The 27,121-nt window shown below is 44.4% G+C and overlaps 1 protein-coding gene across 1 annotated transcript in view; it reads left to right on the top strand.

Moving 5' to 3' along the window:
- Positions 1-27,121, top strand: part of LARS2 (leucyl-tRNA synthetase 2, mitochondrial) — a 141,901-nt gene that overhangs the window by 26,972 nt on the left and 87,808 nt on the right. Inside the window, exons 5-6 of the mRNA XM_065933880.1 lie at positions 3,617-3,677; positions 26,391-26,480. Of these exons, the coding sequence (XP_065789952.1) occupies positions 3,617-3,677; positions 26,391-26,480 (151 nt within the window). The remainder of the gene's footprint in view (positions 1-3,616; positions 3,678-26,390; positions 26,481-27,121) is intronic.

Genomic DNA, 27,121 nt, shown 5'->3' with positions numbered 1-27,121 from the left:
AAATTTGGCCTTGGAGTATGAAATGAAGCAAGGCAAAGGCTAATAGAGTTTTGCAAAGAGAACACACTGGTCATAGCAAACACCCTTTTCTAACAACACAAGGGAAGACTACACATGGACATCACCAGATGGTCAACACCGAAATCAGATTGATTATATTCTTTGCAGCCAAAGATGGAGAAGCTCTACACAGTCAGCAAAAACAAGACTGGGAGCTGACTGTGGCTCAGAGAGTGAACTCCTTATTGCCAAATTCAGACAAATTGAAGAAAGTGGGGAAAACCTCTAGGCTATTCAAGTATGACCTAAATCAAATCCCTTATGATTATACAGTGGAAGTGAGAAATAGATTTAAGGGACTAGATCTGATAGACACAGTGCCTGATGAACTATGGATGGAGGTTTGTGACATTGTACAGGAAACAGGGATCAAGACCATCCCCAAGAAAAAGAAATGCAAAAAAGCAAAATGGCTGGCTGAGGAGACCTTACAAATAGCTGTGAAAAGAAGAGAAACAAAAAGCAAAAGAGGAAAGGAAAGATATACCCATTTGAATGCAGAGTTCTACAGAATGGCAAGGAGAGATGAGAAAGCCTTCCTCAGTGATCAGTGCAAAGAAATACAGGAAAACAATAGAATGGGAAAGACTAGAGATCTCTTTAAGAAAATTAGAGATACCAAGGGAACATTTCATGCAAAGATGGGCTCAATAAAGGACAGAAATGGTAGGGACCTAACAGAAGCAGAAGATATTAAGAAGAGGTGGCAATACACAGAAGAACTGTACAAAAAAGATTTTCATGACCCAGATAATCACAATGGTGTGATCACTCACTTAGAGCCAGACATCCTCAAATGCAAAGTCAAGTGGGCCTTAGGAAGCATCACTATGAACAAAGCTAGAAGAGGTGACGGAATTCCAGTTGAGCTAATTCAAATCCTAAAAGATGATGCTGTGAAAGTGCTGCACTCAATATGCCAGCAAATTTGGAAAATTCAGCAGTGGCCGCAAAACCGGAAAAGGTCAGTTTTCATTCCAATCCCAAAGAAAGGCAATGCCAAAGCATGCTCAAACTGCCACACAGTTGCACTCATCTCGAATGCTAGTAAAGTAATGCTCAAAATTCTCCAAGCCAAGCTTCAGCAATATGTGAACTTCCAGATGTTCAAGCTGGTTTTAGAAAAGGCAGAGGAACCAGAAATCGAATTGCCAAGATCCACTGGATCATCAAAAAAGCAAGAGAGTTCCAGAAAAACATCTATTTCTGCTTTATTGACTATGCCAAAGACTTTGACTGTGTGGATCACAATAAACTCTGGAAAATTCTGAAAGAGATGGTAATACCAGACAGCTGACCTGCCTCTTGAGAAAACTGTATGCCGGTCAGGAAGCAACAGTTAGAGCTGGACATGGAACAACAGACTGGTTCCAAATAGGGAAAGGAGTGCGTAAAGGCTCCTATTGTCACCCTGCTTATTTAACTTATATGCAGAGTATATCATGAGAAATGCTGGGTTGGATGAAGCACAAGCTGGAATTAAGATTGCCAGGAGAAATATCAGTAACCTCAGATATGCAGATGACACTACCCTTATGGCAGAAAGTGAAGAACTAAAGAGCCTCTTGATGAAAGTGAAAGAGGAGAGTGAAAAAGTTGGCTTAAAACTGAACATTCAGAAAACTAAGATCATGGCATCTGGTCCCATCACTTCATGGCAAATAGATGGGGAAACAGTGGAAACAGTGATAGACTTTTATTTTGGGGGGCTCCAAAATCACTGCAGATGGTGATAGCAGTCGTAAAATTAAAAGACGCTTGCTCCTTGGAAGGAAAGTTATGACCAACCTAGACAGCATATTAAAAAGCAGGGACATTACTTTGCCAACAAAGGTCCGTCTAGTCAAGGCTGTGGTTTTTCCAGTGGTCATGTATGGATGTGAGAGTTGGACTATAAAGAAAGCTGAGCTTTGAAGAATGGATGCTTTTGAATTGTGGTGTTGGAGAAGACTCTTGAGAGTCCCTTGGACTGCAAGGCGATCCAACCAGTCCATCCTAAAGGAGATCAGTCCTGGTGTTCATTGGAAGGACTGATGTTGAAGCTGAAACTCTAATACTTTGGCCACCAGGTGTGAAGAACTGGCTCATTTGAAAAGACCCTGATGCTAGGGAAGATTGAAGGCGGGAGGAGAAGGGGATGACAGAGGAAGAGTTGGTTGAATGGCATCACCGACTCAATGAACATGAGTTTGAGTAAACTCTGGGAGTTGGTGATGGACAGGGAGGCCTTGCATGCTATAGTCCATGGGGTCACAAAGAGTCTATAATGACTGAGCTACTGAACTGAACTGATGGTTAGCTAATCAGAGATCACCTAGGGAACTTCATGGTTTTTCATATTTTCAGTCTGCTTGAAGTCAAAGGGTACACAGTAGAAATGAATTAGTCCTACCAAAAAAAAAAGAACCTGAAGATTATCATATTTACTGAAGTAAGATAGAGAAAGACAAATATCATGAGATCACTTATGTGTGGAATCTTAAAAAATGATACAAATGAACTTGTTTAAAAAACAGACATAGAAAACAAATCTGTGGTTTCATAGTGGTAGTGTTAGTCATTCAGTTGTGTCCTTCTCTTTGTGACCCCATGGCCCTGTAGCCCTCCAGGCTTCTCTGTCCATGGGATTCTCCAGGCAAAAATACTGGAGTGGATTGCCATTCCCTTCTCCAGAGCATCTTCCCAACCCAGAGATAGAACCTAGGTCTCCTGCATTGCAGGCAGATTCTTTACCATTAGAGCTATAGTGAAGACCTTTACAGGGGAGGGCAGGGGGAAATAAATTAGAGGTTTGAGATTAACATATATTTATTACTGTATATAAAATAGATAAGCAGCAAGGACCTACTGTATAGCACAAGGAACTATACTCAATGTCTTATGATAACCTATTATGGAAAATAATCTGAAAAATATGTATGTATGACTAAATCACTTTCCTATATGCCTAAAACTAATACAACATTGTAAATTATACTTCAATAAAAAAGGTTACAATGTTTTTAATTTAAAAATTGTATAGAAAAAGCAATATTTCCTATTTTCTTATTACATGCTAAAATTAGTTTATATACTTCTCTCCTCTTTTCCAGTTGTTGGAGAGTTTCAGTTTTCAGGTTTTGATTGACAAAGCTCTGTGTGATTTCTCCTGGATTTCTGAAATTTTTATGTTAAAATTTTTTTTTTCAGTTGCTTTTAAATTTGTAAATGCTTGGCCTAAATTTGTGCAGGATCCAGGCATATGGATGTGCAAGGCGTGCACAAATCAGAAGGGTTGCCTTTATGAATGGCCAGGGAAAAGGCCAGTCCCCAGGAGCAAAGATTGTCATGGTTTTTAGTAGATTTTGCAAGCATCCAAAGAATAGCTATCTTCTACTAAGCAGATATTTTTGTTGGTTCTTAGTGATTAACTTTTTTTTTGTCTAGAGCAAAACAACACTTAAAGCCCTTTGAATCATCTAGACTTTTCCAGTCTCCTTTTCACAATCTCAGAGTGTAATTTGCTTATGGCTTCTCCTGTTTCTAAAATCTAAACCTTCTTCCCTTTGTTTCACAGTAATATCAGACACATGAGGAAACAGCTTGATCAACTGGGCCTGTGTTTCAGCTGGGACAGGGTAAGTCACCTCTTTCCCAGAAGGTCTCTGTTTTAACCACAGTCCTGAGTGAACAGGGGACTGTGCTCATTTACTTTATCTTCCTTCTCTTCACTTCAGAGGAGGGAAAGGAGGGTGGCAGAAAACAGGCAGGAAGGATTAGCACTCCACAAATGAAAAAGTATCCCCAGTGGATACTTTGTCTGCAGACAAGTAATTTTCTGAGGGATTAAGCTAAGAGAGTTAACTTATTTAACTTCCCAGTTGGCTGTGATTTATATATGTGGAAAAAGCTCTGCACAAGCATTGTCAGCAATTGTTTAAAAAGACTATTGAAATCTATGTAAGTGATTAAATATCAACCTATGTGGTCCCTTTAGGTGATTAGGTGGAGGTTGATGGATCATTTATCTCTTTTGTCCCACGTTTGGAATTGAGGTTCATGATAAATAGCCTTTTGGTATAAAATGCGTTCAAACTGTGTATTAAATCCCTGGAGAATTCCAGACCTGGGAGGAGTTCAACACCCAGGCTAAATGCGGCTGAACTCTTCAAAGCAGTGGCCAGTAATTAGCCTCCAATTAAAATAAATTAATTAATTTTTTAAAAAGATGTAAAAGAAAAGAAAAAAAAGCAGTGGCCAAAGAACCCCAGTTAGACACTGATTCGTGGTCTGTTAGGTAAGGTGGACTCCTGCTCATCCTCTCCATGAAGCAATACTGTGATCACTTTTAGTTTCCTATTTACGTCACAAAATGCTTTTCATTGCTGGGTCTGTCAAGTTCAAGTTCACATCCTTTTTACTCATGAGAAGCACCTGGGAAAAACTGAAATATGATCATCTTCTCCTCCCCCACGATTTTTTAAAGATTGCATTTTGATGAGTACAGTGAAAAAGAGTGAAAATCAAACACATTTAAACAGTACCTGCTTTTGTCTTTTTTTTTTTTTTTTTCCCCCAGCTTCTTTAGATGAGTTCATGGGCTGAATTAAGTTCTTATTGCAGCACTGATGCCATTTTTATCACTAACTTGCAAGGTCACCAGGGTTTTGTTTGGTGGAGGTGTGAAAAACTCCTGGTGCCTTACTCAGCTTGTCCTGAGGAGCCAGTGGGGAAGTGCTGGTAGAGAACCAAACGTATTCTACTGTGGAGAGAATTGAGTAATGCCCTGAGCTCTCCAGAGATGCGTTGGTAGATTCCTTGAGGGCAGAGATGGGCTTGTTAACCCTCTAGGATGAGAACTAGGCTAGTCCTACACAGGAACAGCAACCATAAATGGTTCAAAAACTAATGGGTTGTTTTCCAGATTATCATAGAAGATTAGAAAACACAGAAAAGTATAAAGAGGAACATAAGTCAATGTGATTAATTCAACATCATTGTATGATTTCTTGTAGTCTTTTTTTCTGAAATTATAAATATCTATGTAATTTACTTTTGCAAAATGGAATTCATAAATCATGTTTTTTATTTTGCTTTTTTTTTTTAACCTGCTGTTCATGAACATTTTTCCAGTTTATGAAATAGTCTTTGGGAAAAGTGACTTTTTATAGCTATACAGTTTTCCATCTTATGAATATATGATAATTTATGTAACCTACCCCTTGTGTGTGTGCTCAGGCATGTCTGACCCCTGGCAACCCCGTAGACTATAGCCCTCCAGGCTCCTCTGTCCATGGGATTTCCCAGGCAAGAATATTCAAGTGAATTGCCATATCCTACTCCAGAGTATCTTCCCGACCCAGGGATTGAACCTACATCTCCTGCATTGGCAGGTGGATTATCGTACATTTAGATATATTCTAATGTTTGTCTCTTGTAAGTACAACTTCTCAATCCCTCTTGTAAAAATCTGAAGTCCAGAAAGCTCTAAAAGTGGAAAGTTTTTTCATAATTCATTTATCTGCAAAACCTGACCTAAACTGATGTTTATCTCACTTATAATGAATATTCATATATATTTTACTCTAGGAATAGTACAGTGATTGATTACCAGGTGCTCTCCCAGACCTAGTTAGGTAAATATACTGTTGTCTCTTAGCATCCAGAAAGTTCTTAGTTCTGAAGCACAATTTGACCACAAGCGTTTCAAATAAGGGATTTTGAGCCTGGAAGTGCAGGGTTATAGATGAATATCACCACTCCTGCTATCACTGTCTAATAGTTACTGAACAATTCCCATGGGCCAGGCACCCATAATTCTCTCTTGAGATCTCTAGAAAGCTCTAAAACGTGGACACTTCTGTTGACGGCATTTTACTGCCGGTCACCCAAGCGGCAGGGCTGGTCATGTCCCCTGGCTAATTTTTGACTGCTGTGTTCACCCCCCAACACTTGGAGCAGATGCCTTAGTGTGCATATTTTGTTTCCTTAGTATGAATCCTCAAAAAATCCATGAACAAGCTTAAAGCTTGTGGTACTTGAATTTAAAGATAGTTAAAGGTATAATTTGGTTATGTTACTTTGCTGTTGCCAAATTATCCTCCATAAAGGTCATACATATTTACCCTCCCAAGTTGTTAGTTATTTTCATCTGTACTTCTTTTATTACTAGTGATAGTGAGTTTTTTTCGTGCTTTTAATGAATGTTTGAGTTGGCAGGGTGTTGTGTGGAAATGATCTAACCATGTCTTTTGTCCATACAGGTAGATGGTGTTTGTCCTTCTCTTAGTGATTTTCATTTTGTTACAGATATTTTCCCTCAATTTATCATTTGACTTGCATGCTTCCAGATGGTGCTAGTGGTAAAGAACCTGCCTACCAATGCTGGAGACTTAAGAGGCGTGGGTTCAATCCCTGGGTTGGGAAAATCCCTTGGAGGAGGGCATGGCAACCCACCCCAGTATTCTTGCCTGGAGAATCCCATGGACAGAGGAGCCTGGCAGGCTCCAACTCCATAGTGTCTCGAAGAGTCAAACTAGACTGAGGTGACTTAGCACGCATGGGATTATTATTAGCACACAAATATTTTCTTGGAAAGGCCTTTCAGACAGATATATATATCAATTAATTTTTAATTTTTGCACTTAACTGGAATTCAGTTAAGGAATTCCTACTTTTTTCTGAATAACCAGTTGTTTCTTTTATTTTCAAACAGTTTTTTCCTCATTGATTTGAAAGGTTACCTTTATTATAGTCATGATCTTTTACACTATTATTACACACTTAGGTTCTGTTTCTGTTCATTTGATCCATTGATTACTATGTCATTACTGAACTATTTTTAGTTATACTTGCTTTATAATTGACTTTAATATCTGGTAACAGAGGTTTTTTATTGTTTGATGTTGATAGCGCCATCCCTACTATCTTGTGTTTTTGTTTTCTTGATATATTCTGCCCATTTAAAAGCATTTTTATCCTTTAGTTGTTGGATTCTTTTCATGCACCACTTATGTATACAGTTATTTTAAAAAATTAAAAGATGGACAAAGCATATGAGAAAAACCGTCTTTTGGCTAATCTAGAGTCTTTCACAGTGAAGTGCAAGCTATTTGTATTTATTTTTATAACTAGTATATCAATTCTTTATTCTTACACACGATAGCTTTAAGTGTCTTTTTTTTTTTTTAATGTGTTCAGCAGTATCAACATAAAAAATAGAACAGTATGTATGTTTTTGCTTCCCATGTAAGGTAAGGAGATTGTAGATACACTTTCCATTTTCTAAATCTGTTTTCCAGAGGCTTTTGGGGTATATTCTGAGGTTTGAGGCCTAACTTCTTCTTGTAATTTTTCTTATCACGTATCACTTCTTAGCATAGAAATGTAGATATTTGCTTTTGGTTTTAAAATCATATCCATAACAATTACTGAGACCGAATGATCCTTAGCTAGTTTCAGTGCTCATCCGTAGGCCTTATAGAGCATGATTGCCCATTTGCAAAATCTAGATTTGTGAAAAAATGTTTAGATATTTTAGCTCTTGCTTTGAATCTTCTGATGTTGCATACTATTTTCATAACAGAGAATGATTTTTCATTGCTTTCACCTATGAGCAGCAACTTATTGGGGTATATGTAATTCTTTTTTCTTTCAAATTTCTTTAGTAGACCTTGATCCTTGTCCTACTGTCTTAAAAATCACAGACGCACAGAAATTTGCCGAGATGGTATAGAGAGATCCTATGAATCCTACACCGGCTTTTCCCAGTGATATCACTTCAAACAACTGCAGTGTAATATCAAAACCAAGAAATTAACATTGGCATAATGCTCTTAACTAGAGTACAAATCTTATTCAGATTTCACCGGTTTTTATATGTACTCACAGTGTGTGTACCTATGTGTGTATGTATGGGGAGGAGGAGGAATTCTATGCAATTTTATCACATATTGATTATGGAACCACTACCATCTGCCCATTGTCTGTTGATAGAGAAGTCAAAGTCCAGCCCGGACCATCTCTTTATCACATAGAGATCTTTCTGCTCTCGTTTTGGTGCCCTTGGACTCCTTTTGTCCCTGCCTTTGCCAGAGACAGTTTTTTAAAAGTCTCCTCAGGGTGTATCTTCCCTCCTTTCACTTTTACTTTGCCCGTTGCTCACTGCCCACGTTTGATCTGCGGTGTGAGTCTTTGCTCCTGGCAGTTTTCGAGACTCTCAAGAGCACCGACTCCGTGTGGGCTCTGTTCACTGTCTTCCGTTGTTTTCACCACCCCTCTCGTGATTTGGGTCCCTTTGTCCTCCTCTGCCTTTTGGGAGAACCTCTCCTGTTTGCTTTCCACATCACTGATTCCGTTCCTATTGAAGCGGGGCTGCTTTGTGTCGTTTCTAATGCCAATAATAATTCTGCTATTGTATTTTTAGATTAATTCTCAGTTTTCCTCATCTCATTCAGTTCCCATCCTCTTTCTCAAGCCTCTTGGCCAGATAGATTTCTTTTCTTCCTATTTTGCTATCTTATCTCCTTTCACAGACCACATGTTTAGAAAGTTTCTTGAGAATACAAGGCGATGCTCTTGAAAAGTTATCTTTTGCTTCTTTTAAATAAACCTTTTCACAAGTTTGAAATGCTATGCTCTCCTTGTTTGTTTCAGAATCTTTTCATGGACCCCTGGTGGATGTTTCTGCCTGTTTCCTGAGTGAGGTGGACTAGTGTATCAGTTTAGAGATCCATCAGCCTGAGGGGAGCAGAGTGGAAGCTCTGGTCATTCTCTCTGCCGCCTTTATTGCTGTCGAGGCTCAGGGGACCCATAGCTCCTGGGGCATCTTTCTCTTTGCTCTGATCTTTACCCGGGTTGAGCTGCGGTCACAAGTGCCCGTGACCACGACTCCTTCACCTGCTTCTGAGGCCCTCCAGCCTGGGGTGTCCAGTCTGTGGGCTTTCCACTGCTCCATAGCCCATTCTCCCCTCTGAACTCGCCCTTTCAAATTAGGGGTGCCAGAGCCCTGCTTCTCAAGAACCCAGTCTGTCTTTAAGAGGGGAAGATGCTCTTTGGCTTACGGTGTTTGTCTTCAACCTAATCCCGTTGGCCAAACTTCCTTGATGTTTCTGGGATGTCAGTGGCACCTCTCTTACTACTGGTGTAGTTCCTTCAGCCTCCATCTGTATGTTCTCCTGGTCATTTTTTTTTTTAATAAATATGGTTTTCTGTCTTTCTTTATTTGTTTTTGGCCACGCTGGGTCTTTGTTGCTGTGCAGACTTTTTCTCTACTTGCAGTGAGAGGGGGCTACTCATCGTGGCGGTGCGGAGGCTTCTTATTGGGATGGCTTCTCTTGTGTGGAGCATGGGCGTCAGTAGTCGCGACCCCCAGGCTGTAGAACACAGACTTAGTAGCTGTGCCGCACGGGCCTAGGTGATCGGCAACATCGGGGATCTTCCTGACTCAGGAACTGAACTGTGTCTCTCCTGCGTTGGCAGGCAGATTCTTTACCACTGACCCACCAGGGAAATCCCCCCAAGATGGTTATTTTAACGGGAATAATGGAAACAACTTTAGATACGTGCACTTTTTTTTTTTTTTTAGTTTATTTATTTTTAAAAAATGAAACAAAGATTAATATTTTTCATGATGAAAGGTACAATTCACAAAGAAGATAGACATCGTAAACCATTAGACACCTAACAATAAAGAAACAAAGATACGTAAAGCAAAAATCAAAATAAATATAAGGAACAAGAAAAAAATTAATAATCATAGTGAGACATATTAACATGTCTCTGAGAATCTTTTAGATACATGCATTCCTGATACCCTTTTCCCCAGAAACCCACCAGTGCTTTTTAGTGGAACTTTTGCATTCTGATGGATCATACAGAGCAGCAGAGTGAGGAGGTAGAGGAATAGTTTATCTGTAATTGATGGGGTAAATCTGTGCCATTTGCAAATAACAATCCTAACGTCTCATAAAAACTGGGTAGGTGGCGTGTATGGATGTGAAAGCTGGACTATAAGGAAAACTGAGCACTGAAGAATTGATGCTTTTGAACTGTGGTGTTGGAGAAGACTCTTGAGAGTCCCTTGGACCGCAAGGAGATCAAACCAGTCCATCCTAAAGGAGATCAGTCCTGGGTGTTCATTGGAAGGACTGATGTTGAAGCTGAAACTCCAATACTTTGGCCACCTGATGCAAAGAGCTGACTCATTGGAAAAGACCCTGATGCTAGGAAAGATTGAGGGCAGGAGGAGAAGGGGATGACAGAGGATGAGATGGTTAGATGGCATCACCAACTCAATGGACATGAGTTTGTGTAAACTCCGGGGGTTGGTGATGGACAGGGGGGCCTGGCGTGCTGCGGTTCATGGGGTCGCAAAGAATCTGACACGACTGAGCGACTGAACCGAACTGAACTAAGTAGATGGCTAGTAGACAGTCAACAGAATACTTAAAAAATCAGATGGCTCAGAAACCTTCTCTTCCTCCCCCAGATGGAGAAAACCTGGGTCATGGTCTCATCCTTCCTCCCTCTGTCTGGATGGGGAATCCCTGTAGGAATGGTCCAGCTCTGGAGCTGCCTTCTCATCTTTCTTACAGCAAATGCTTGAATGTCTGAGTTAAAAGAAAAAGAAGTATGCATTTCTGGGATTAATACTTTTCTGGTGAGCCAGAACAATAATCACACGGTGCTTTTTAGCTCAGCACTGTGTTTCATTGTATCAGATGTTATTCCCCAAACAGCCTGTATCATCTTGATTTGGAAAGGGAAGAAACTGAAGGCTGAATTTGAATAGCTAAACATCTCCTCCAGGAAGAGGAAAGAGGAGATAAAATTCCAAACTGTGCAGTGAGAGAGATCAGACACTTTCTTTGTGGAATCATCAGCAGCCTTTCTGGAGAAGGTGTGACCTGCGTTCTGTTTTCGTGGCTTCAGGCTGTGGCCTTGGTGATCGTGCGCTGGTGCTCGGGCTGGCCCCGTGAGTTCCTTGGGACAGTGACACTGCTAGCTTCTGCGCTGTGTGGTGTGACTCACTGAGGCACATCTGTCTCTGTCTCTGACCCTGTGCCCTCCCACCAGTGCTCTGGTGCCTGAAGCTGGTTCTGGACCAGGCCTTAGCTGTGTGTTTTGATTGGAGGAGGCTCTGGGGCCTGATTTTTATCAGGAATCATCTGGATAATTGTTTGGGGAGCACTTCCTAGGAGTTCCCTTCAAAACCAGCAAGCATATGAAGAGAAAAAAAAAAGTCCCAACCAAATGGGACTCAAAGTAATGCCTGTGGAACCTGTGAGAGCAGGGCTTTATTAACTCATTGTTGATGGTGTTTGCTGAGCAATCCCCAGACACTCATCCTTCAATGTAACATCAAAACAAAATGGGAACACAGGACTGGGCATCAGTGATATTTGGATGAACTTGTCTCCTTTACTGGAGTAATCAAGAATTGACTCTTTGCTGAGTTTCTTTACTGTGGAGCTTTTATTTTACGAGCAGTCATCTTCATTGGATCTTAATTTTATTTATTTATTTTTGGCTGTGCTGGGGCTTCGTTGCTTCGAGGGCTTTTCTCTAGTTTTGGCGAGTGGGGGCTACTCTAGTTGTGGTGAGCAAGCTTCTCACTGCAGTGACTTCTTTCGTTTCAGGGCACGGGCTCTAGGGGGTGTGGGCTTCGGGAGTTGCGGCTCAGTAGAGCTGCAGCAGAGCTTCGGTAGAGCGCAGGCTCCGTAGTCGTGGCGCACAGGTGTAGTTGCTCTGCAGCAGGTGGGATCTTCCTGGATTACGGATCGAACCTGTGGCTCCTGCGTTGGCAGGCAGACTCCTCACCACTAAGCCACCAGGGAAGCCCCATTTGTCACTGAATTTTAAGTTTGATTTCTTCCCATGTTTCTACGTTCTGTCTTCCATACACGTTGGTACCTGGTAATAAGACCGATGGATTTGCCCAGCAGTCCCATTGGAAGCATGGATTACTGGCCCCAAGACAATCAGCCATTGAAACGAATTCAAAATGAGCCTCGCCCTCCCCACTGCCAGGTTCCCTGAAGGCTATGTTGGCCGAGATGGATGTGGGGTGTGGTTATCCTGGAGTGGTGGAAGAGACACATCAGAACTGGCTCTGTAAGAGTTTTTATTGGGACTGTCTTTTCTGATGTCAACATTTTCCAAGTTTTATCCACCCTTGCTGCCCAGCCTCCATAAATTCTGGGGGCGGCTGAGGCGTTCATGGCATCACATGCCTACAACTCTGTGCTTCTGTTTCTCTCTCTTTCTCTTTCTTCCCTTTCCTTGTCCTCTTTCTATTCCTTGTCCTCATCCATTTTCCTTGATTTACTTGCTTTCCTTTTCCTCTTGTCTTCTCTCTCCTGCCTCTTTTTTATAAATAATTTTATTATTATGAAAAATTTGTAACCTACACTAAAAGTGAGAATAGCACAGACAACCCCCAAAGACTCATCACCCATCGTCAACAGCTGCTGCTACGTGACCAGTCTCATTTCATCTGTACCCCTCTGCTCTGAATGATTTTGCGACAAGCCCCAGACATCGCATAACCTCATCTGAAAAGAGTCACTATATATCACTAGAGGATGAAGGCTCAGTCTTTCCTTCTCCCTCCCTTCCTTCCTTCTTCACAATTCCACTGTCACACCTAAAACAATTAACAGTAACACCGTAAAATCAGGGAATACCAGACATTTTGCAGGCTTCCATGGATATCTTATCAGTATTTCTTTCTACCGGGTTTGTTTGCCTGCACTTCTGCTGGCCTTTGTTTAGCCTTTTCTTCCCCACCCTCCTGTCATTATCATGGTTTGGAACCAGTACTATCTTTTCATCCAAAACATACAGGCTCTTTGGACCACAGCTGCATGAGTTTATTTTCAAAGACAGCATGCTTTGTATGATTACAAAGTGAAAACTATTGTTGCCTCAAGGCCCTGACTACCTTGGAATTTTATTTACAGAGAGGACTAGACATTTGACAGGAGGATTAAATTGCAGGAAAGAATGAGGCTTCTGGGATAGTAGAAAGATACATTTTTAACAGTTTTTATTTTAAAAGAATTTAAAGACTAGCTTAAAACAAAAAGAACTTAGGGCAAGTGATCGCCTGAAAACCTGGTTGGGAAGATGCCAGTTGTGAAAGCTCAGAGCTCTGGTTGCCTTGACAACATGCAACCAGGCCTCGAAATGTTTGACTCTCTGAGTCCTCCTTCAGGTCCTTCCAGAAGTGAAGCCATTTGTCTGGTAGATCTCTGGCTCTGCATTACTTGCTGTCCCTCAAAATTAAAAAAAAAAAATTAACCTTCTTCCAAATGCTCTTCTGTTGACCGGGGGGGAGAGGCAATACCTTTGTTTTACCTGAGATGAACTGGCAGCTTGCCTCCAGTGCTTTCATTTCAGGGAGGCTCGGTGCTGGTGCATAAGGGTTGGTGTTCAGAATTGTCACCGTGTGTCATCACATACCTAGCACACGTGCAGACCCCGTGCACTGCTGTGCCAGCTCAGTACTTACCGGCCTGAAACACGGGGGGAAGCTTCTGGTTGCCTCAGCCAGGATCGCGTTCTTGGGCTCCTCAGCCCTAACTGAAGAAGGAGATGGCCTGGGGCAGCAGGGAAGTAGTCTGTTTTATCCTCCTGCCCATTTGTGGTCACGAGCCCTATGAAGGATGCGCGCTTTGGCTCATGGAATAGAATTTCCCAATTTAGTGCTTGTTAAATGCTTCTTGGAGATCGGATCTTGGACACTCATCCCAGAGGCCTTGACTTTGGTGATGGGCCTTGCCGTTCACACAGGGTGGGCATGATCTGTTACCCCTCTGAGCCTCAGGTTCTTACAGTCATTAAAGAGATTAGCTCACACCTCAAATACTTTAGAAAATAAGAGTGCAAAGCCTCTTCCCCATGGCTGAATCAGATATCCAGGTCAGTTTTGCATGATAGCCAGTACAACTTTTGACCAGACAGGTGCCTATAGGTGTGCAACACGAGATGCTCTACGCACATTGGGAGGCAATGTCCACAAGACCTTGAAGATAATGTTATTACTCCATGAAAATAACGAGGTTAATTTATGTGTGTGCTTGGACCAGTGGTTCTCTAACATTGACAAGCTTCAGTATCACCAAGAGGGCTTGTTAAAGCACAGATTTCTGGGTCCCACCCTGATGCAGTATGTCTGTGGTTTTGTTTTTCTGTTCAGAAAAAAAGGACCTTAGGAATGATGGTACTCCCAAACATTATTAGGTAGGAATCACAATAAAACCTACCATTAGTTTTTTCTGACATGTGGTAGAGCATAAATGAATAATAAAAACACAATTTATAAAAAAATAGGCAATGTTTTTGCAAATACAAGATTATTTTTATAACATTTCTTTGTGAAATGTGAGACACGGATAGACTTGAACATAAAGCATGTACATAAAACTTAACACTTTATTGGAAGTACAACCAGCCACCACCTAGGTTAAGAAATAAAACTTCGCAGCACCCAGAAGCTCTTTGGGGGCCCTTTTCCAATTGCAGCTCCATCTCTCCCCACTACCAGCATCATATGGAACTACTGTTCTGACATTTATGGTCATCCCTGACTTGTTTTCCAGTTTCACCACCTACCAGTGTTTTTCATAGTTACTTAAATGGACTCACCTATATGTGTTCTTTTGTGTCTAGCTTCTTAAACTCAACATTTTAAAACTCAGCATTATGATCAGAGAATGTTCTCCGTATGATTTTTCTAGAGGAAAACCCCACTCCTGAGTGTCTCCCACACTCTCAGTTCTCTGCGACAGCAGCCTCACGTCTGACGCCAGATGTGTGTCCTCTAGTGTAACTCAGTTCTGATACTGTCTGCGTGAAGATGGTGTCAGACCCCACAGGTTACACGCTTAGCCCTACAAGACAGTCCCCCTGCCCCCACTTCTTATTCCACCCACAAGTCCAGGTTGTTACCTCGACTTCTGACCAGCTGACTCTTAAGTCAGAGGTTTCCACAACCCCTCTTGATTAGTTTCCTAGCAAGAGTTCACGAATTTCACACAATTCAGGAAAGCAGTCTGCTACTTGTTAGAGTACCAGTTTATTACCAAGGACATCAAGATGAACAGCCAGATGAAGAAGTACATAGGATGGGGCCCAGGAGGGTCTCAAGGACAGAATCTTCTGTCCCAGTGAGCTGGGATGGGCCACCTTCCTGCATGTCACCATCCCAGAGGCTCATCAAGTCTTCCTGTTCATGAGTTTTTATGGAGCAAGAATGAATTCCCTGACTCTCTATTTGAACTCCTCTGACACTAGCCTATCAGAGAGACAGAAGGGCCCCTCATTATTGCTGGTTGGGGTCGAAGTCCAGACCCCCTTCCCCCACCCCTGTGATCTCCACTGACGCTGCCAAGGTTGTTTTTTTTTTTTCCCCCTATATTAACTTGGATTTTATTTTTATTTAAGTTGATTTACAATGTTGTGTTAGTTTCTGTTGACAAAGAAGTGATTAAATTATATATATATATGCCTTCTCTTTTTATATATATTCTCTTCCATTATGGTTTGTCATAGGATATTGAATGTAGTTTCTTTGTGCCATGCAGTAGGACCTTGTTATTTATCTGACCTGTATATAAAAACCTGGTGTCCAGGAGGAGTAGGAGAGCCCGGCTTTCCACTCCACCTCCTCGGACACCGCCTTGATGCAGGGACTGGGCTCCCTTGGTCTTGGCCCCCCCGGCTTGTAAGCCTAGACTGTCTACTAACCACTTCCTGGTGGGGATAGGGCTGTCATTTTTTCCTGTGGTGTTGACTAGGGTAGAGCAGTAATTGTCTAAATTTTCTCTCTTGTGAGGCTGTCCCTTTCATGGTATTTTGGCTAGAGGAAACGGGCTTTTCTTCTTTTTTATTTTTTTGTCTGTACTCCTTGGCATTTCTGGATTACTGGCTTCGTTAGCTCCAATTCTGGGACTTATGAGGCATAAAGAAAATCTGTGAAACTCACCACTGTGTCATTCCTCAGGTGCTGAGGTCTCTAATTAGCCTGCCTTCTCTTCTCAATTTATCCAAGTCTCTGTTTGCTTTATACATACATATATATAATGTTCAGGGTTTTTAGCTGTACTTAGTGGAAAGAACAGGGAAAAGTGCATCTGTTCCATCTTCCCAGAAGAAGATGGCATATATAGTTTTAAATCCCCCCTTCTTCCTGTGAGATTCTGATCTGCACTTCCCTGCCCCTAGTCCTTCCCATAAACTGGGCTACGTTGTGTTACATATGACATCTTTTAGGCTGAGACGGGTTTCTACTACTCCTTGCTTATAGAGCTCGCAGGCAGCAGAACAGCTCATCTTGGGCACCGCTGTCACTGTTTTGCATCCAAGGAATTGATGAATTGATATTTCCTCTTCATCTGGACCCATGCCCGTCTCTAACAAATAGCCTTCTCAATATTCAGGAAACCTGGAGAACTCACTTCTCAAAAATACCTTTCGGAGGACACTGCCCTGTTGATCCTGAAATTTTCAAGTGTGTTGCAGATAAAATTAATGTTCTTTTCCTCCCAGGAAAAATGAAACAATGGTAGAGAGCTGGTTTGGCATGAATATTTGAAATACTGGCTTCTGCCCAAGTAGACTGATAACAAATTACAACTCATACCCATTCATCTCATCTGTAGTTGAATGGAGGGTTTTCCATTCCCAGCTGTCTAGTTAGAAAAGCTGTCCCTATTGTCTGACTGCCTTGATGAAATTCTTGTCAGCTGGCAAAGAACAGTTACCAAGCAATTAGGCAAAGTGTTGCTTCTTGTCCAATTATGGATAGTTTACAGAAACTTGTGCTGTTTGTAGCAGGAGACAGCTTTCAGGTTACCATAAAAATGACAATGCTCAAAAAATAATGGCCAGGAAAATAGCAAAAGAGGAGCCTACTGGTCAGCCTGATTTCAGTTCAGAAAGACAGTGTGAGCTGTCTTCAAAACTGCAAAGACCATGATTTCCTTTTCCTTAACGCTCCTTCTCTAAATTGGCTTCGAGAGCACGTAGAACATGAACCTTTCAAATGATGAAAATTCAGCTGTAGCCCTAGATTTGAAAAACAAGACCTTTAAGAATAAAATGCGTGCTCTGTAAAAGCAGAGTGTCTAGCATTTGTCATTTTCAGTTTTCATTAAATGCTCATTTTCAGGCTAAAGTTAGTCCTGAGATGAAGAAACATAATTACATACAAATGAGTTCTTAGACAAATGTTAGGTTCATGATTAATTAATTACCCTGATATTAACACCTGTTCCCTCAGCTCTGCAAAAAAGGAGGAGAACCGGGAAGGTAAAGGAGGCCCCAGGCAGAAACTCAGCCAGGATGGAATTTAACAGATGGCTGAAGGAAGAGGGATGAAAGGATGGGGCCAAGGTGAGGGGGACAGTGAGGCCGAAGAACCTGGGCAGTGGCAGTCATTGTTGCTTAGCCCAGCTCTTTGCGACCTCATGGACTGCAGCACGCCAGGCTTCCCCATCCTTCACCGTCTCCCAGAGTTTGCTCAAACTCATGTCCATGAGTCAGTGATGCCATCCAACCATCTCCTGCCACCCTCTTTTTCTTTTACCTTCTCTTTCCCAGAATCAGGGTCTTTTCCAGTGGGTGGGGAGTAACAAATAGTTTAGGAGGGAGGAAGCAGTGGCCATGTGGTCTAGGACAGGGACCCCCGGCTGGATCTGTGGGTGGCAAAGAGTTGTTGGGAGAGATGAAAATGGAATGGAATAAAGCAGAACCAGGAGAGGTCAGGGAGAGGTCTCAGCCCTGGAATGCCTGTGGGAGGTGAAGGTGTGATGGATTGCCTCTTTTCTCTCAGAGACAAATGGGAATGAATGAGATAGGAATGGGAACGACCGTTCAGAGAAACTGCTTAAGGAAAGAGAGACTGTGAAAAGGTTTAATGTAGGTGGCTCGAATCTTCATATTCTCTGACTCAGGGCCCATATGCAGTCAGTACTCAGTAAATGTCTGTGGCATAATTCAGGGAGTGAGTGAGCAAACAGAGCCCTCAGTTGGATGGCAATTCCCCTCTCTTTGTCCTCTGAACCTCCGAATTCTGTCACTATAGCCGCTTGTTGTTAAGTCTCTCAGGATAAGGACAGGGTAATTGTAGACCCTTCATGAATGTTTTCTCCTTGATGAATTAAATGGGGAGAAACACAGAATTCTGAACCAGTGTTACACCATGGAGCTGAGAAACTAATCGCAAGCATGTCTCCTTTTGAAAAGCCATCATTTGTTTTTGATTTTGTAGAAGTCGCTAATGGAGATATATGTGGTTCTGCACTTGCCTTTGGAGGTTTGAAGTTTCTGCACGCAGGCTTCTTAGAGCACTCTGTTCAGTATGAATTGGAGTGACGTTTCTCATGTGAACCCATACTTGACAGCATTTAACATGAATAAGCCAGACTGGTTCCAAGAGAAAAAGACATTCTAATCTTTTAAAAACCTGTTACATTTAAGAAAACTTGCAAGGGCTTTGTCTCAAAGCTTTAATTTTTTTGTTTTTTTTTTTACTCTGGTGACACTTGATGTCCTGAATTTTGATGTATTTGTTGCTTTAATGATTTATTGAGCATCTGCCATGTATACCTACTGGGCCAGTGTTGGAAAGGCAAGCTGACCCTCTCCAGATTCCTGGATCCTCATAGCACTTATGCATCCCATTTTCTAGATGAGAAACATGAGACCCAGAGAGATGAGTCATTGTCCAGGGTCACTGGCGAGTCCACAGCAGACCCACGGACTGAATCTAGTGCTCCGACCCCACTCTTCAACCTGCCTGTCCTTCACTCCTTCCTTCCACTGCCCTTCACCTGCCAACAGGCTGTTTAGGAAGGTGGATAGAACTTGGGGACTTAAATAATAGAGCCAAGAAGTCTGTTGGGTCCTAAAAGATGGGGGTATGCTTGGCATGGAGCACTAGGCCGCTTTCTCATGCCCTTGTGGCACGGGCGGCCGACAGATCCACCCCCACCCTGTGGGAAGGGAGCTGGATGGTTCTTACACACCCGTGGGGCCCCTCGCATCACCACTGTCCTCTCACCTGTGTGCTAAGTGTTTGCCAAGTACAGTACCGCTCTTGCTTGTTACTCACAGGCAGAGGTATCTACCTGGCCCCTTACAGTCTTGTAACAGCGACTCAGAAGGTGAGTAGGCCTGCTTAGGCCTCTTCCCCAGGAATTGTGGGCCATGAGCCAGTCTCCCCCGTTATATTCCCTGGTGGTTCTGCATTGAGGCCACATCCTTCCCTTTGGAGCCTGGGTTGTTGGAACTGGTCATATGGATACATACTAGGTTGTCAGGGGCTTTGCAGGTGGCCGTGTGGATGCCCCGTTGTGACCTCAGGATATTTGTCTGTGCGTGCGTGCTCAGTTGTGTCTGACTTTTTGTGAACTAATGGACTGTAGCCCACCAGGCTCCTGTGTCCGTGGGATTTTCCAGGCAAGAATACTGGAGCGGGTTGCCATTTCCTGCTCCAGGGGATCTTCCTGACCCAGGATCGAACCTGCATCTCCTGCATTGCAGGAAGATTCTTTACCACTCACTGAGCCTCCTGGGAACTGAGCGTTGTTCTTCCTAAAAGAATATTCACCACGGTATTCCTTTACCTAGGAGTGCTCTGACCTGTTGCTTCCGCCTGACTTCCCCAGGCCTCCTTGGAGCACACAGCTGAGTCGGTCCGGGCACGGCCCGGCTGTACTTACCAAGGTGCTGTCTTGCTGCCTGGTGCCGCTTTGAGCCCAGAGTCCCAGCTTCCAGTTGTTTCTGCCACCCAGAGCTGGGCTGCTTTGGGCGGGCCGCTCCCTCCCCGCACGGTGGGGCTTCCTCCTGTAAAGCGGCTCTCACGGCCCCTGCTTCGCAGCTGCAGCCACGGAGAGACGTGGGACAGGAGGGGGGTACAGAGAGCAGGAGGAGCGGTTTGGGAGCATGGAGTGCCAGTGTGTGTAATGCACTCACCTGGCCTGTTTCTTGCCAGTGAAGACTCCCAGTCGGGGCTCTGCTTTCTCTGCCCCTGTCCTGCCTAAAGGCCCTTCGGGGCCTCCAAGTGAGAAGTTAGCCATCCTCCTCCCTCCTTTTCCTGTGAAGCCACAGGGGAGGGCCAGCCCAGTCTTGGGGGTTTCCTGCAGCTTCCCTTCCAGAACCACGTCTCCTCTGGGAAGAAGGCTGAGCTGTCAGACAGTCAGGTATTTTTAAACAGCTGAGCACAGAGCACAGGTAGTTACCTAACCAGGCTTCTGTGTCTGTTGGATGGAGGTGGGCTTCAGGTGATTATTTCTTGGTGTTTTCTTCTGTTTGTTTTGTGAAGGCAGAGTGGAGATTGACCGCAAGGATGAAGAGAATCTGTGTTGGGGCAGGGCTGCAGAACGCAGGGAGGATTTGAATCTAGGCAGGCTCCTGGGGAGACCCTTCTTAACACAGGACGCTGTTTGCGGCTGGGGAGGGGCTTGTTAGAAATCTCGTATGGACTAAATTGTGCCCTTAGCTTCTGTCGAAGACCAGTTCATTGAATTCAGTTCATGAAGACGCAAGGGCAGGACAGGGCCCTGTCACTCAGGCAGTGTTTGGGAGGGGGATGTATTTGGAAAGAACCTCTTTGCGGTAGTTCTCAGCCCTCACAGCACATGAAGTTTCTGGGGGTGTGGTGAGACCCGGGCACCAGTAACCTCTAAAGCTCCTCTTCAAGATGCAACCAAGTTTGAGAGCCAGCACTAAGTTTAGAGGACTCTGCGTGGGGTGGCCGTACACGTCCACTTTCGGCAGATTTTTCTTGTAAGCACCCCCCACCCCCACCCCTCCTTCTTCCAACTCAGCAGGCGCCCCGAGCTGTGGACGGGAACCTTGAACCACCACCAGCGAGGAGCGTCTGATGCAGGATATATATTTGTTTCTAAGCGGCATAGTATGAATCCTGAGGCTGATTTCCCTAGCCTTTAAGCTGTGCTGGGCTTTCACAACCCCTCCCTTCAGAACGCGAACACGTGGGAAGGAATAAAAGGCAAGGCCATTACCACCCATTTCCTTTTGATCCGTTGCAGTAAAGAGCAAGTGACAGAAATGCACAGAAGAGGAATGTGACTACCCACATCTCCTCTGTTTACAAGGTTGGTTGTTTGGAGGCAGAAGGCTCTGGTGGGAGTGAGAAGCAGGAAGATGATGCCTTGTCGCCAGAAACTGACGCCTGGCTGCTGCTCACCCTTCTTACTGTGTTTACTTTCCCGTGTATGGGGACGTCCAATGACTGACTTGATGAACATGTTGCCTCTGGTTTGGTCTGTTTCATTTTCTCAAATCCTAAACTCTGTGAGGTTTGCAATGCAAATTACATGCACAGTGGCCTCGAGTGATGTTAGTAGTTCTGTGATCTGGGACCCATCACTGTCAAAAGTGCAGTGGGATCAAGAGACACAGACCTGACTGAGTCCTGCCTGAGCCGAAGGGGGTTAAGAGGCGACCTCTCTGCCTCCCCTTGAGGCGGGCGTTGCCGCCGGAGGCGGCTGGGAGCAACCTTGTGTGGATTTCCCTGCCTGGGTCCCGTGGTTCGGTCTCTCCCTCATGAACACAGTCTCTTTTCAGTCCGAAAACCGGTGTTTGGTAAGGGATGGTGAGCGCAGATCCTTCTGACCCAAGCCCACTGCTCTCCCTCCCGCCCCGTCCAGCAGCCCCATGCGGGCATCGCCGCCTCTGAGAGGGGCGTGGTGACCGCGCCGGCCTCCCTCCTTCACCACACACTCTGAATCAGCACGGGGAGCAGCACCGCCGATCCCTCGCTTGTGCCCGGCGTCTGCTTCACACGTATCACCGCATTTGTCCCGAGGCCCCTCCGACGGGCCTCGCCGCCCCTCTCCCCTGGACACGGACACTTGACTGTGGCCACATGCCGATGGTGGTGCAAGGACCGGAACCCCGACACACGGCTGCTGAGTGGGTTGTCTTTCCCTTGACTCTCTCTGTCCCTCTTTCCCTGGAGCAAGGAAGGTCAGCCTGAGGTCCACAGGAGCCGGTCACCCTCACAGACCAAGCACCGTTTTCCTCTCCGAAAAGGTCAGCTGGGCCTCTGGGACTCGGGCTTCTCTGGCCGTTGTCGAGTCGCTGTGTGCAGGGCGGTCCCGGCAAGGCCGGCTGGGTTATTGATCTGTGCAGTCACTGAGGTGTGGGTGGCCGGCCTCAAGGGAGGACGTTTTGACCCTCGCGCTTGTTGAGGGAGTGTCACCTTCTCCGCTGGGCCTCGGGTTTGGCTGTGAATGTGCAAAATATTTCTAATGCTAAAAGCCAGGTATCGCTGAATGTAAAAACTGCAGTGTGGCGGAATGAGACTTGTTGAAATTCTAGATGCATAAATTTGGTCTCTTGGCAGCTGGGTTGCATTTTGCAGAGCCCAGGGGGTTATAAAAGTTGACATCTTTATATAGATATATGTGGAGTATGGCTGAATTGCCATTGCTTTTGGAGCTATAACTTTGAATTGCCTGACTTTTTGTTCTAAAAACAAGGGTGCTTTTGCATGGGAGTGGGCTTATTTGGAAAGCAGAGCAAGAAAGGCACAGGAGAGAAAAGGGACTCGGGACACAGAGAACAGGCCTCGTGTGAGGGCCCCGGTGGCCTCGCAGAGAAGTCTTATTTCCGAGCTGACACCATCCACAGCTCAGGGACAAGAACCCCTGCTCCCAGACAGAAGCTCCCCTTCGGAGGACAGGCAGGGCTGGGCCTGGACACTTGGGTGCTGTGGGCTGGAGTCCAGCAAGTGACCTTTAAACATCTGTCCGTTCAACATCTCTTTCATAGGTGGGGATGAACTGATGTTGCATCAAGAACAACCATGTGCCTCTCTAACTTCAAAATGGGAAATTTATTACATGAGTTTTTTACCGATTTTCCCAAGTCAGACAGCTACTCGGAGGCATATTGAATGATTTAAATTTTAGATGGTAAAGTCAGTCGCTCTTTCCCCGTGAGTAGCATCGTGCACACCTAACAGTTTCAGAGCCGTGTCTGCCGGTTCCCCACACTTGCCAGGCCCCCACTCTGCCTGGGCTCAGCGCTGGTGGAAGGACCGGTGGCCACAGCGAGCATCACCCCCACCTGCGCCACGCCATGTGCTCAGGGAGATGGGGTCAGCCCCGCGGGAGAGTTCCCTAAGCTAGCTCAGTCCCGTTTCTGCTTTTGCCAGGGACATCTAATCGCTCTTATGGACCGCCCTCTAGAGAATTGCTTGCTCATTCCTCTTAATCTGTCTGTGGTTGCAGACTCAAGCTAAGAAGATCGAAATCCTTCGAGTTGGGTTTCTCACCTTGGCGTTAGTGACGTTTGGGGCTGGATAATTCTCTGTTCAAGGGGCTGTCTTGTGCTCTGTAGGGTTCCAGCAGCCTCCCTGGCCTCCACCCAGCAGATGCCGTTAAGACGTCCCCCGGCCCCAGCCCCGTCACAGTTGTCACATGCTGCCTGTCCCCAGTCATTACCTGGGGAGCAGAAGTGTCCCCATTGAGACTCGCTGCTCCAGGAAGAGGCAGGAAGCCTTTTCACATCTCTGTGGACGCGGACCCCCCCCAGAAGACCGTCTGCAGGGCTGGGTTTCAAATAACTAGTTCCCAAAACATGGGAAAGGAGTCTCATTTTCTAGCCAGTTGACTACAGTTAAAGCTTTTAAGCAGTTTAATTTCAGAAAGGTACCTTTAATGATTTTTACTGGGAATGAGGCATTAGAAGACTGTTTGGATTTTCTTGGCTTTTTGTTCCCTTCAAGTCAGCAGAGCAGAGGGATGGAGGTTCCGGAAAGGTTCTGTGTTTCAGGAGATGCATTTCCAAGCAGGTGTCCCCCGGCCACCACACTTAGTGTGGTTCCTGTGAGGCTGGACGTCCGCCGGGCATTTCTGCACGGAGTGGCAGTACTGAGGGTCGTGCGGGCCCTGTGTGCAGCAGGGGCGGCGTTCCTGTCCCCGGGACGTCCCCAGCCTCCTCTAGGCAGGAGGCGCCAGCATCCCAGGAGGGGAGACAGGCAGCCCTGTGTTGAAGCAGTTCTGCTGGGATTACAATGCCCGTCCTGGAGCCGTGGTTTTCAGGCTGGACTGTTAGCAGCGGATGTGATTTTTTTTTTCTTCAAATGACATGTTTCGTAGAAATGCAATATATATGAAACAGGCGGAAGGCAGAATGAAAGCTTGAAGGCAGAAGAGAAGGAGGGGTCCATACCTCCTACCCCCTGTCTCACCTTGGAGCTGACACTTCCCAAGACAATGCAGTTTGCATCACCCATATGACTGAAAGTAGCCTAATATGTGGTTGGATAATGATCTTTTTTCCCCCCCCCCGACTGGTTCTATCATCTTTTTTTTCTATTTTAGATAAAAGCAGTTTTGCAAACTACAAACCTAAGGGAAGATTACCATGCTGTTCCATGGCTATGTAATTTTTACTCTTTGTCTATGAAAGCAGATCCAGGGGCCAAGAAAATATATATGTATATACATGCCTACATACACATATTCATTAGGAATATTTTGATATTTTGAAAAATTTAAATATATAGAAAAACAGAGAAAAGAGCCCAGTCACTAGATTTAACAGTTGTCATTATTTTGTCATATTTGCTTCACCTGTTTCTTTAGACCTCTAATGGATAACAATTTTAAAAAGCATATCTACCCTAACAAGGTCTGGGACTTTTCCCACCACCTTCCCCTTAACCCCACCCTGTTTCCTATTCCAGCTCATCTTGTGAACCTGTGTAATTTGAGTTCAGTTTATGAAACTTCCATGAGGGATACAAATTTAATTTGACATTCCTATGTCTATTTAGTTTCATTCAGCATCAATTTGGGGGTGCCTTGCTGTTTCGAGACCTGAGCATACATGATGAGCAAAATGAACCAGACCAAACATAGCCCCTGCCCTGGGTTTTGTTAGAAATCGAAGTTCTTGAGTTGCTTCTCAGGAAAATGAGTTCTGCCCCAAGCTTGCGGGGGTGGGGGAGGGCTGGCTGGTGAGGAAAATATGATGGGATGAGGATGAATTTGGAGGTTTGGGGGAGTGAACCCACCCACAGTGTGCTGGTCTGGTTCTGTGTCACTGGAGTACTTTGTGTCCCATGCTCTTCAGACTCGATGCCCGTGGTGCCTCGGGAGCTGGTGTAGCCTGTGTGTGCTTCTGGCTCCGGCGTTGGCAGGGGCGAGCTACAGCGTGGGCAGAGTTGTTAGACTGGCTGGCTATTCACTCCCCGCCTTGTTGGGGCGAGTGGAACCTGTGATCAGGGTTATTTGTTTCCTGGTGGTTATTACTCTGCTATTGTTACAAAACAACGTTAAAAAGGACCCAGGAATCTTCCATGAGGAACATCACCCATGGGGGACAGCAGGAGTTTACCTGCCGCTTTGCTCAGTTCCTGCCACCCTTACCCTCATCTGGAGAAAGACTGGATCAATTGCTCTTTTGATAGAAGTATGCCTTCTGTCAGTCGTCCATGACAAATGAACCATCTGGAATGTCCCCTGCCCTGCATCCATTTCTCTGTTAGCTCTCCTTTGCAGTGAAACAAGAGCCCTAGGAAGGAAACAGTGTGACGATGTAGAGGTTTTTATGCTTTTGACTTCCTCAACTGCAAACCTTATTGGTTAATTAATTAATTAAACCTTATCGGCTGGTTAATTAACAACCTGATTTTACAGATTCTATAGCACATGTGTTCTCAGGACAGAAAATACATTTTGGGAACGTTCGATTTAAGCTTGGAAATACAAGCCAGGTGGTTTTTCACTAAGTTTATTAACAGTATTTGATAACGTTTCTAATGAGCCTTCCTAAGTAGACTCCAGCGTGATTCACATAATGGGATAAATGGAATATAATGAGTCTAAAAGAGCTCTCCAGCCCCAGTTGTATCTAGAAACATGGGTTTGTTTTCCAGTGAGGATCGTACCGAAGCTAGCAAATATTCCTCTTGAATTTTGTGGTTGCTTCCAAAATGAACTACATTTATGACTTAGCTCCATGGCCTCCAAATATGTTTATATTGACAGAAAGGGGAGTACTCAAGTCTATACAGTGTAATTCAGCTGTTACTTGCATGCACGGGGCCATGCAGAAGACTTAAATCAAGTTTCTCATCATTAAACAGGCCCTGGGAAAGGTTGCCCATGAGGTTGGCATTTCAATAACGTCTCTCTTCCTAGAATAAATTGCTTCTTCCCTTACTTCACAAATCGATAAAAATATTATAGATTGATAAATATTTTTGCAGAGTGATTGCTTTTCAAAATTGAATTCAAAGGTGATCCATATGTTGGGAGAGGGAATGTTTACAGTGGCCCATACGTAATCTTACCCCTCTTTGGCAGGAAATAACGACGTGTTTACCAGATTACTACAGATGGACTCAGTATCTCTTTATTAAACTGTATGAAGCTGGACTGGCCTATCAAAAGGAGGTAAGTCAAAGTCTGTTGTTGTTATTGTTTAGTTACTGAGCCGTGTCCAATCCATCTGTGACCCCCTGGCCCACCAGGCTCCTCCGTCCATGGGATTTCCCAGGCAAGAATACTGGAGTGAGTTGCCATTTCCTCCTCCAGGGGATTTTCCCCATGCAGGGGCTGAACCTGTGTCTCCTCCATCTCCTGCATTGGAAGGGGATTCTTTACCATGAGCCACCCGGAAACCCCATGATAAGATAAGCCTTAGATGGTGGGAAATGAGAGAAATAGTATCCTCGTGTGGCCTAGAACTACAGTGTCCAGTATGATGATGGCTATTAGCTGCACATGGTTATTGAAATTTAAAGTAATTAAGATTAAAAAATTGATGTTTTTGAACTGTGGTGTTGGAGAAGACTCTTGAGAGTCCCTTGGACTGCAAGGAGACCCAACCAGTCCATCCTAAAGGAGATCAGTCCTGGGTGTTCATTGGAAGGACTGATGTTGAAGCTGAATCTCCAATACGTTGGCCACCTGATGCGAAGAGCTGACTCATTTGAAAAGACCCTGATGCTGAGAAAGATTGAGGGCAGGAGGAGAAGGGGATAACAGAGGATAAAATGATTGGGTGGCATCACCAACTCAATGGACATGGGTTT

Source organism: Muntiacus reevesi, chromosome 4, assembly GCF_963930625.1.
Source record: "Muntiacus reevesi chromosome 4, mMunRee1.1, whole genome shotgun sequence".
In the NCBI taxonomy this organism is placed as follows: Eukaryota; Metazoa; Chordata; class Mammalia; order Artiodactyla; family Cervidae; genus Muntiacus; species Muntiacus reevesi.
Note: the sequence above shows the minus strand (reverse complement) of the source record. Positions and strands in the feature narration are given on the sequence as shown.